At 40.3% G+C, this 12,077-nt stretch overlaps 1 protein-coding gene across 1 annotated transcript; it reads right to left on the bottom strand.

Annotated features, from left to right (window-relative positions):
- Positions 1-2,738: 2,738 nt before the first annotated feature.
- Positions 2,739-4,365, bottom strand: LOC143326230 (uncharacterized). Its single transcript, XM_076739778.1, has 4 exons — positions 4,310-4,365; positions 3,765-4,109; positions 3,327-3,668; positions 2,739-2,830 (listed from the first exon to the last, which is right to left on the bottom strand). The coding sequence occupies exons 1-4, from the start codon at positions 4,356-4,358 to the stop codon at positions 2,739-2,741; spliced, it is 828 nt and encodes a 275-aa protein (XP_076595893.1). The 5' UTR covers positions 4,359-4,365.
- Positions 4,366-12,077: the final 7,712 nt, after the last annotated feature.

The raw sequence follows: 12,077 nt of genomic DNA, 5'->3' as shown, positions 1-12,077 counted from the left end.
TGGAGTTTAGATAATAAATAGTTGTCATAAGAATGAAAAAAGGACAGACAGAGACAGATTTACAGGTGTTTTAAGCAGTTGTCTTTATTTTTATGCATCATTATTGAAGGATATACCAAAAGCAGAAGGCTTTTTTTGTTGTAAGTGCGCTCAGTCTGGCTTTCTGGATTGATTTAAAAACACTGACTGGAGCGACTAGTTTGTCTTTCTTGTGTCACATCATGAAGGCAATTTGTGTTCATGTTGCGAGAACTAAATGCAAAGCCACAAGAAGCTACACCGATGGACAAAAGCGGTGGTGGCCTTAGACCAACCACCAAGGTTGTTTACTGAGAAGAGGCCTGGCTACGGGCCTGAACAGGATGTGCAGTGAGGTTAGGGTGCAAAAAGGAAGAGCTGCAAGAGGCTAAATTTAGTTGAACCAGTGGACCTGGTTGCTTAAGTTTTACTTGCCTGTGCTTGTTTATAGTGTAAAGTGCTATTTAAAAATGAGATTGTCAGTGATTCGACCATTTGCATGTGGTCTTTGTTTACACAGCTCACTCACCGCTGATCTTTCTGCACATAGACGGTGCAGCGTTCAGTTTTGTTGTATTTGTGTGACTTTACTATGAAATGTACTCTGGAGCTGATGTGACAGAAACAGTTTGGTGCTTTGCTCATTTGCTCAGTTCCAAAATTCAGACGAGAAGATTGACAGCACTGGAGCAAGGAGGCAATTAGCCTAGCTTAGCACAAAGACTGGACTCTGGACTGGACTGACTCTCTCCAAAGCTACAGAAATGCACCTACTAAAACACCAAAAGCTCACTAATAAGCACAGATCTTGTTGAATCAGAACATATAACAGAAAAGTGTGGTTTTAAAGGGAGGTTCATGCTGTAACTGTTTTCCTGATGAACAGCAGAGATGTAGTGACTTCTCAGACTCTTGATGCCAATGTGAGGTTATCAGACGATCAGTGGACACAAACATGCAGGGCAGATGGATAAATTGTTGTTTGTCATGCTGCGGCACTTCTGAAACCACAACCTGTCATTTTTACATTTCTGACTGTGTTAATAAAACAAATGAGATAAAGAGTTCATTGGTGAGCTTTAAAGAGTTTTTAGCTTTGCAGATAGGCCAGCTAACTGTGTCTTTCATGCTAAACTAAGCTTAGCTCCTCCTGGCTCCAGTTCAGTACTCTTGCAAAGAAAGCAAATAAGCACATTTTCCCAAAATGTTTTTTCAATAAATGCCAAACCTTTCTGCAGAGAAACAGGCAAACCTAAGAAATCTCTTTAGCATTAACACACACATTATTTTATCTGCACTGCGCACTACTGATCTGTGAACTTACGCACACTCCAAGGAGATATCAGAAGTTTTAATAATAATATTTATGATCACATGGTAAAACCGTGTGTGTGTCAAAGCTTCTCCTGCACTTTCTCTACACATTGTACAATGCAAACACAAAGCCTTCTTTTATATTAGTGCAGAATTTCAACATGGATTTGCTCAAAAATTACCCTTTTTTTTTTTAATTTAACCTTAAATGCAGTCAACCGAGCATCAACAGAAATATCCAGTCTTATTATTTCCATTAGTTATCATCAGCAAACACGTCTCTGGAAGATGTAATTCCATCCTTTCTGTAAGTGTAAATGAACAATGCAGAGCTACTCTCCTGTAAAGAGAACAGCATTAACGTACACTTTATCCATGCAGTACATGTTGGATGGCTTTCTTACATAAAGCTTCTTTTCTTTACAATCAGTGGATTTCATCCAAACAGACGTTCAGTCGTTGCTGCTGTCGTCTCTTTTTTCTCCCTCCTCTTTCTTTCCATTGTAGAAAAATCCAGTGATAGAGAAGTTCGAAGCCTCTGCGTTCACCATCCTGAAAATAGTTCAGATTTAGTTTAGATGAAGGCAGGACAAACAATGTTGGCAAGTCCTTCAAAAAAGCAGCCAACCAAACCAACATAAGTCAAGGCTTGGAAACATTATTTGTAGAGTGCAGTTAATGCACAGAGGGAATACTTAATGTAATAATGCTCAAAAAGGCACAGTTAAGAGGAATGAAACGCATTAAAAAAAAGATAAAGGTAAAAAGTGCATCAGAGCATAAGACGAAGTCTAACAGAGTGCAGTTCCATTTAAAGACGGTACTGAACTGAAAAGTCTTAAATCTGGGATTTTCTGGTAGTTTGTTTCAACAGTGGACGACATAATAACTAAATGCAGCTTCACCATGTTTTATTTTAACTCTGGTCACAGTTAGTAAGCCTGTTCCAAATGACCAAAGATAATAAATGAACATGAGCATGAAAAGTCACGAGGCGTTTGATTCAAGACTTGAGGTTCACGCTCCAGATTTCCTGATTTATATGAAGTAAAAAACAGGAAGTACAAGACAGAAGTGTCACCAAATCAATTTTTTTCGAGCACTGCGTATGCACAGATGGTGGCTGCAACACTTCACTTGAGGTTGTACATAAATTTATAGGTCCTGCACGGCTCTCGCCTGTGCATGTGGGTCACAAACGTGCCTTGTTTTATGTGTATTATGACCTGCATATTGGAAGTTTAGTGGTAAGGGCTCCTGGATTCATCAACAAATCTGGTATCAGTGAATCATTCTGTGGCGACCTGGATCCTTGCCCTGTATTTTTTCGTTTAAAAAAAAAAAAAAAAAAAATCCTAAAAAAACAAGTTACGTGCTCTGTTTTTGCAGTGCTGCTAAACTTACCTTCAGTCTCTTGAGAAAATAAGGACAGCAATCACAATCACAGAGAGGCTCAACAGTATCCCGAGGACAATGTGAGCTGGATCCCATTCCTGTCCTGAAATGACAAGAAAATATCAGCAGACCTTTTCCCTCATCCATGACTTTCAGGAGGCTCAACACAAAATAGCTTATATACTGCAGAAGGTATGATGTAGTTTATCAAATTCTGTGTAATTATAAAGAGTAATGACTTTGAAGATCTCTGAACATGGTGACGGGCACCTGTAATGCTCCTTATGATTTCACATTATACAAACAATTGATTAATATATTTATCGTTAACCTTCTTTTCTCGTCCAGATAAGTTTGACAGATCTGGGCTTTGTTTCCAACTCGCTGACCACTGGTGTTTCTCGCCCAGTTTTACGTCATCACATCCGAAATCTCAGCATTAATTATGATGAGTGCCAAGTTTTTCTCAAACAACTGCAGTTTTTAAAAGGTCTAATAAGACATTTAAAGTACTGAACTTTTTTTGTGAATAATTTAAATACAATTATCAAAAACGGATATAAATATACAGTTATTTCAATGCAGCTGTAAAGACGTACTTGTCTCCACTTGCGTTCCTTCACCAAACAGGATCTGTCCACATGTGACCACAGCACAGTAGTAAGTCCCAGTATCAGAGGAGTCTCGTACAGTTTGGGACAGACTGTAGAGGCAGCTCCTTTCCTTTTCTACATTGCTGCTGCGAGTGTAAATGAAGCTTGGATGAGATCCTGCTGATCCAGCTCTGAACCAGTACACACTGTGTTCACCTGGACACTGGACTGTGTTGTCTTTGTTTCTGGAGAGAAGCGAACACTGGAGAGTCACCGAGCCGCCCGGCTTGACTGACTCAGTCTCCGGACTTTGTTTCACATAGACAGACTTCTGCTGATTTTTATGATCTGTGTGATTCATAAAAAGGCAGGAATTAGTGAGTGGATTGTTTGACTATGGGCACAGACATAACAAAGACCGTCATTGAAATGAACATACTTTACCGTTCACAGCCAAAACTGTAGCGTTCATAAATTTCATTACGTATGCTGTCCCTCCTTGGCAGAAGTATGTAGCTTCATCTTCTTTGCTAACGTTTTTGATGTTGAGAGTATACACAGTGTTCACGTTTGTCACTGTGAATCTTGTGTTGTTAAATTGTCCTTGAAGTGATATTTTGGAAAGAGCTCCTCCTGCAACAGTTTGGACCATGTATCCAAAGTTCAGCTTATACCAGTAAAAGAACCCGGTTTTATCGTCAGGGGCTGGACAAGTCAGAGTCAAATTATCACCAAGTTCAGCCACAGTCAAAGGGAGCTGCTGAAGAACGTCTGTGCTTTGAGTCAGGGCTGAAGAAAAGAGACCATCAACAGGGTTACAAGACAACAGGACAGAAACAGTGAAAAACGAACATTAAATACAAAAAGTTTGTCTGAACGTCTGTATGACCTGATGCGTTTTTACCATATTTTTACAGTGTTCAAAATGAACAAGTCGAAGCACTATTACCACAGTAATACTCTGAATCTGAGACAAAAAGTGCACTTACATAAACACAATGTACTGAGAAGACTCAAAGCAGCCACTCTTCCGATCATCGTGGTAGAGTGACCTTCTTTTGCGCAACTGATGTCTTCCCACTTGAATGAAATATATAGACATGAGGTGTTGACACAGTAGAAGTGATTAGCAATTGGCTGAAACGCAGGCAATGCACGTAGTGTTAAGTCTACCAAACCCATGATCACACCCTCTTTTCAGTCAACTTCAGATGAACAGCACTGCTTTGGAAGTGAAGATATGCTAGTGTGTAGATAATAAACTGAATAGCACACGCAGTGATAATGTAGCCTAATACGAGGTTAAAATGTACGTTGTTTATTTTGTACGTGGCCGTTGGTGTGGCGTTCACCACAGCGCCTCTAGGAATGGCATCAACGTTTGGTGATTCTGCAGAACGTGATGTAGGTCTGGTGCAGTGCTGGGGAAGTAAAGCATTGCCTACTAGCACGTTGTAGTAATGTGATTACTTTGTCCAGTGACTCATTTCTATTGCTACATGTGTTAAATGTGAAATATGCGGCATAATGTTGAGAGGGATTAGGAGTTCTTTAAAGCTGGGCAGAGCAAAGAAAGTAAACTAACAAGTTATTAGTAAAATGGTAATTCTTAGTTGTACCAATGAGTAATTGGAAAGTAATGGGATTACAGTGAGGCAGATGTCAGTAAGGGTGTGCAGGTCAGGGTGGCAGAAGAGCCTCAACCACATCTGACTTTCATGACCAGAGACCAGTTTGAATCCCTTTTTTTTTTTTTAACCTTGATCGAACCGTTTTTTATCTGCCTGGCCTAAAATTGTTTTGGAGACTGAATGTTATTAACTGTGACCTGGAGCTGGAGCAGCCTGCAGTATCAATGGTCTGTCTAGCAATAGAGTTGATGGGATTAGTAATCCAACCCAATCACCAGAACTAATGTTGGTTCTGTACGTTTCTGCAAATATGTTGAAACTTTCCGTTTCTTTACATTCAAAGTTTATGTTTCCAGTTTGTGCTGTGACAACGCTGTGGTTTAGGTCTGCTTAGGTTTAGGCGCAACAAAGCAACAGACACGAAGCAGATTGTGGTTTAAAATCAGACATCCTGTTTGTGAGGTGTCTCTGTGAGAAAACTGCATTTGGAATAAAGCGTTTATGAATCTAAAATATTAGAGTTTAAAGGGTTTATATTTGTCATTATGGTTAAAACTGTAGTAAATACCTGAACTAAAGAAGGAGAGAGAGAAATAGACAGACCCTGCAGTGATTTTGAATAAATGGCTGTAAATACAGATGAAGGACACGTCTCCACTTCCTCCCACATGACAAAAATTAGGCAGAAATATCCTGGACATGAGCGCTGCCGTCTTGCACTGTTGACGTCATTGGTAGCCAGAGACTGCTCAGTAGTGATCAGGTGATGGACCCATGGTATCAAAGTCCCACCCATACACCTGCCAACCCAATTGCACCAGCTGTCAATCATGACATTCCACTCCCATTTTATAGCATCTAATAACTAATAAACACCAAATTTCTTTTTGAATTTAACAGCACATAACAATTACCGAAAACAGTAGAAACCATCTTTGGGAAAAATGTATTTTAGATTGTTTTAGCTTGGCTCATATCCCATCTGCTAACATGGAGGGAGGAGCTGTCATGTCATCTAACTTTACAAACAGTCATTGTTTTGAATGTCTACCACAGCATCCTGCAATTATAGATAAGATAAAAAATAGAAGCTTTTTATGTTGTAAGTACATTCAGTGTATTTCGGTTTCTGGGGGGAGAACCTCTGTGTATTTGTAGTTGCAGGATACTTTGTAAAGGCAACATGCTTTGAAAACAACAAGCAAAGCCACATGCAAGAGGCAGAAGCTGTGGCAGGCCGTTTTCTCTGCCTTCGACCAACCGCTGAAGCTGCTTACTCAGATGAAACCTGACTATGGGCTTCAACAGGATGTGTAGTGAGGTTAGAGGTACAAGAAGGGAAGCGCTACAAGAGATATCAGAAAATGTTCTACGTTCTGGTTGGTTGGCCTCTGTGAGCTTTACTGTGCCTAAAGTGCATCAAGAAGAGGTGCGATAGAAGGAGTAAGAGTCAAGCTTATCGACTGGCAATACATCAGACAGAGTCATTAGTTCGTGATCAAAGAAAACAATTTGTTATCCCTCATATGTTATTCCTTATGATGAATGGATGTTTAGGTTCCTTAAAGACAAAAACAGTTTTTTATTCTGACCCTGTGTCAGAATGGTGCTACATGTGCTGTGCATCACACTGCAAAGCAGAGGAGGAGAGGTGAGGTTTGAGCCAACCAAGTTAACCACACAGTGATAATGTTTATGCTGTGTCCATCCTGTCCTGTGGGCACATCATGTGAAATCTAATATTCAAATTTTCACCAACGTTTAGTGTAGTACCAACAGATTCTCCTTCACTCTCTCCTCTCATCCTTCTATCGTATCTACTCCTCTCATCTTTCTCCTCTCATCATATCTTCTCTGATCCGAACTTTATGCAAACCTAGAGAGTGGAATGGGCTGTTTGCTAGCTGATAAACAGAATCTATGCTAGCTAGCTAATGTTCTGAAAGGAATTTGACATAATGCTGCAAGACGATAACCGGTAGGTGACTTGAGGGGGACTGAGCAGTGATGCCATCCCCCTTGCTAGCTAAATGACCAAAATGCATCCCCCTTGTTAGCCTGCCACCACCCCCCCCCCCCCCCCCCCCCGCCATTCCCTGGTAGCAGAAAGAATGCAGGGGCATGTGGGTTGTGTATTTGGATATGTTGGTCTGCCTGACTCATTGGTCCTTTATCTGACTGAGGATTTAGAATCCATGGCCCTGACATTGGCTCTGACATATCAGTAGCCTAACTGTGCTGTGTATTGATGAATCCATGGTGCTGTCCGTGGTGCTGAAGTGTCAGACAGATTTGTGGTTGCACCTTTTCTCTGTGGCCCACACTTTATCACTTTGGTCTAGGAACTGTAATGTTCTACCATCTACCACCTACTACCGCTGGGCCTGTCCCCCCCGTTTAAAGTGAAAAGTTCACCGACTGGCGACAATCATTCATAAATCATTCTGATGGATTTTTTTCCAGAAAATCAGGAGTCATTGTAAGACGACATATGAAATATGTGGTAGTCCCTGTGGCTTGACTAAAAGATGCAGAAGAAGAGGTCATGGCTCAGCAGCAGTAGGCGTAAACACCTCTATGCAGCACCTCCATTAAGATCTGGGTTGGACCTGTGAATGTGTAGCTCAACCCTCACTGACTCCATGAAGTACTGTGTCACTGACCAGGTCCCGCACCATCAAACTATTGCTATTCCACGTGCTGTGCTGAAGAAACTTCATGAAATTCCCCTCCCCCCCTCTGTAGACTGAAATGGTGAAAATGACAGGAAGAAAAAAAGGAAATCACACCTTATTTTAGCAGCCCAACCACAGCCATGCTCAACTTTCCATGCATCATCTGTGTGGTGAGCTGAAATGCATGTGAACACACACTCACACAGAAAAATACTAATTTATATGTCACAAGGCAAATTTAATTTATTTGAATGACATTTTACAGTTGATTGACATCATGCATATTTAAGTGTACAGTAAAGGGATTGAGGCAAGACAGTACCAAGGAACAAAACTTCCGTTTGTTTATCTTTTGATGAGTTTGGGGTCTTGTTGTTCTCGATGGTATTTAATTGGGAGTTTTATATACAAGCGATGTGGATCCCAGTTGTCAGTCAACTTGTTTTCACAGCAGGGTCTAAAGTTAAAGGGTGGTGTAGCAGCCCTCCACCTCTCTGTGTTGTGCTGTTTCATCACACATGGCTGTGTGGGCGGGTCGTCACTGATGGCGCCTGAAATCATCCGCTCCTGGGACGGTTAAAATGGCTCCTCTGGCTTCCTCTTTGACTCAGTGTGACGACCTCTGTTTGTTTGTTTCATTCACACAAATCAGATTAATTAAAATCCCCTTTGTCCCAGTGGGCCTGACACGGCTGCTGGATTTCAAATGATCGTAGTAAAGACACATTTACAAATATATTACTTGAGCTAGTGAACAATAGGTGTTTGTCATCAGTTTTATCTGCTGTGCATTGAATCATCAGGTTTTCACCAACAGATGGCAGCGATGCGAAGAGAACAGATGACTCGCAGCGCCACCTAGTGCTACTAAATCTCAACACACAGACAGTAAATGTGGGAGGCCACAAATAATGCAGCTACTGCGTTTTAAGGTCATCGTTTTTAAGAACGATGAATCGGTGCAGTGCCTGTCGAGCTTTAGCCATGAAGCTACAGGAGGATCCACTGTTTTATGTGTAGTGCTAATTAAAAGGCAACAATGCCATTTTTGGACGTATGAATCCTATAATTCTTAACATACTTACATATAAACACTCCTCATAGGTCAGTCTGGACGCCCACAATCTGCAGTCACAGTCGTGATTGGTTGAGGCTGGACCAGCTCTGAATCACATATCAAATCATCAGAAACACACTGAAATCCGCTACGTGTGCTGTCATTGATGTGCTTCACAGGAGAGATGCTGCGGAGGCCCACCGTGAGACATGAAACAAAGGCTTGCTGTTGGTTTTGTTTAATGTGTTTAGGCTGGAACGTTGGTTGTGATTATTTCCGCTGCGGTAGTACAGTGAAATGCCAACATAACGAGAGACCAATCAGATTGCTCTGAAATAGTTCCCTCCCTCTTAATATAATTATTACAGTGACTTGTTCCATAGCACAGTCTGTATTTACAGCTGTGTGAAGTGGATCAACCAGAAATGCTGATCATATTTTACTTACTGCTGATGCTCAGAGTGGGGCGTAAGTGTATGATACAGTTTCAGATTTACTCCTGATATATTTTTAAAGTATTTTTATTCTCGTACAGTAAGTTAGAAAAGATCAAACATGATTCTGTCTCTGATTTTAATTTGAATTAATGTCTTTGCAGGATGCACCGGTCAGATCTTTGAGACAAAGACTGTTGTTGTCGGACAGTATGTGAAACTGACATGTAGCTACAACAACTTTGGGGGTTTGGTTTGGATCAGACAAGCTTCTGGAAACCTTCCTGTGGTCTTACGAAGAGCATTTAGCTCTAATAGTGTTGATCCTGATGTTACAGCCACAGAAGAGACCGGAGGATTCGTTCTGCGTTTAAAAAACGTGAAGCTAAGTGATGCTGCAGTTTACTACTGTATGAAAATGCAACAAATTCCAATGTTTTTGAAAGGAGTAGACCTGAGAGTTGAAGGTAAATACAGCTGAAAAAAGACAGATTTCTCAGATTCCTTCAAATGTTAACTCTGATTTCTTTCCTTGATCATATTAAGTTGGCACATGTTTATGTAACTCATAAATGTAAAAAAAATGTAGTTTTATGTAGAAATGTGGTTCTTACATGAAAATTAGTGCTTGAAATGTTTCATTTTTACAACAGGACCAGAACCTGATATCACTACAGTCCCTCCATCTGATCCAGTCACTCCAGGAGGCTCGGTGACTCCTCAGTGTCCAGTCCTCTCGGACTCTGAGAACAAAGCCCGTCCAGGAGAAAACACTGTGTGCTGTTTCACATCTGGATCACATCAGTCTCACCCAAGTTTTAGTTCTGTTCAAGGAAACAGTGTTGAAGACAATGAAACGAACCCTGATGGACTGTCAGCAAAGAAATGTACCTTCAGCTTCTTCAGGAACGTCAGCTCCTCTGATGCTGGGACTTACGTCTGTGCCGAGGCCACATGTGAAGAGATATTTTGTGGAAATGGATCAAAACCCGACAGTGAAGGTAACCAGCCCATCTCCATAATGATGAAATCAACATAATTGTATATTTAACTGGAAATCAGATAGAATCCATTCAGATAAGATGTGACAAATATCTGTTTACACTTTTATTAATTCTTTTCATTATTTGTTCTTTTTATTTCTAATCTTTCAACAGTCAACGTGTGGGATTCTAAGGGAACCAGCACACTTTTGTTTTTGCTAGCTTTGGCTATAAGTCTTATTATCATCGCTTTGCTCGTTTGTCTCATGAAGGCTTGTGATCGTCACACTGGTAAGTCAACTTCACTGGATTCACATTAGTGCTGAGTATGAATCAACCCACAGAAAAGTTCCACTTTAATTTTATTAATTGAAGAATCTCATTGTTTGCGTAACAGGCGCTGTAACCACTGGTGGACAGCAAAATCAACATGTAAGGAATCTAAAGGTAAGATTAACCTTCTAAAAAAAAGTTCCCTTTTTCTTTTTAAATGCATCTTTCGCGATCGGCATCTCACAAAATTTTCATTGTATTTTCCCAGACTGATGAGGGCACATCTGTTTATTCTGCTGTCGTCTTTACCATAATGAAAACTGGCAGAGGTGAAACGAGGGGTGCAAAAGCAGCAGAGAGAGAGAGGATCTACGCTGCTGTCAAGGCTTTTGAGTTGGATTAGCCATTCAGTCAATTCCAGCTAAGTCTGTCAGTGCCTCTGAGTTTGACGTGTTTCATCCCCATGAGTCAAACAAAGAGTTATTACATCAAATCAGAGTGCAGATAACAAAGACTCAACGAGTAATTTGAGCCTGCTTTATTTTCAACTCAAAGAGTGTCTCCTGTAAAAACAAAAAACCTCCAGAAACTTTCTGATTATGTCCATTTAAAACTAATGTCTGTGAAAACTAAAATAGTCAAGGTTAAAAAAATAAAGAAGTATCTATTTTCAGTCTGGTGTGTCAGTATGAGCACCTATATGCAAAACAAACATTGTTTGTATCTGAAAAAGGCCAGAAATAATGAAAAACTTTACAGCTTAACAAGAATCAAACAGGCCAGCATTTATGTGAGCTCTGAAAGTCCAACTGAAATCACATTTAAGTCATCACGATACTAATGTTAGATCTGACTGGCTGTATTGAAATAACATCTCTATCTGCTTAGACACAGTTTCCTGTTAAATTCATGCAAAACAAGGAGAAAACCAAAAAATTATATAGTTTGTTTTTTTTCCCCCTCAAAAACATATTTATGCTATATAGCATTAAAATGCAGTTAAATTTCAAAATGACCACAATCAGTCCACACAGACAGGTTTTCAGGTTTTAAAAGCGTGTATTTCCATGTTGCAGTGGACCTTTATGCTACCTGTACTCCTGTAAATAAATGAGAACTTGTTCGTGTCCATTTTTCCTTCATGTTATTGTCAGAACGCTTCATGTGGATTCAACAGGTCAACTCTGTGCTGTTCTCTTAAAGCATTAGCTGTCAGTTTCATGTACACATTTGTAATAGCACAATTCTTCCTCAATGGATTCCCCCTTCAATAGACAAATTCTTTAAATTATTAATAAAAAATGTAAATTTTACAACAAGTATTATCAAGCTTCTATGACTTCACCAGCATACTGTGTGTACATTTCCTTTAGCATTTGTGATGACTGAAGCTGCTGTTATTTCATATGTGAAGACAAAATACATTTCTATTTTCATGTCAATAAAACAACAAAACCAAGCAAAGGTCAAGACATTTTGACAACATGTGACCTGACAGAAGTACTCGCATACATGTCATGCAGTCAATTAACAAAACAGCTGAGCTCCTCGAGCTGTCCCACAGACTCATGAACAAAGCGAACAAAGAGCTGTTTCTTGTGACTGTGCGGTGGCACTGAGGGGTGAGCTGGTGCTCTCTGTAGAGATGTGGGGAGCAGTGCTCGGGCCTGTAGACCAGAGTAACGCTGCTTGTGGTAACCTGCT

This window comes from Chaetodon auriga, chromosome 9 (assembly GCF_051107435.1).
Source record: "Chaetodon auriga isolate fChaAug3 chromosome 9, fChaAug3.hap1, whole genome shotgun sequence".
In the NCBI taxonomy this organism is placed as follows: Eukaryota; Metazoa; Chordata; class Actinopteri; order Chaetodontiformes; family Chaetodontidae; genus Chaetodon; species Chaetodon auriga.
Note: the sequence above shows the minus strand (reverse complement) of the source record. Positions and strands in the feature narration are given on the sequence as shown.

Coding starts and splice junctions, on each gene's coding strand:
- LOC143326230 (XM_076739778.1), bottom strand. CDS start 4,358: ATGATCGGAAGAGTGGCTGCTTTGAGTCTTCTCAGTACATTGTGTTTA. Junction 4,110..4,309: donor TCTCAGTACATTGTGTTTAT/GTAAGTGCACTT, acceptor TCTTTTCTTCAG/CCCTGACTCAAAGCACAGAC. Junction 2,831..3,326: donor AGGAACGCAAGTGGAGACAA/GTACGTCTTTAC, acceptor TTGTCATTTCAG/GACAGGAATGGGATCCAGCT.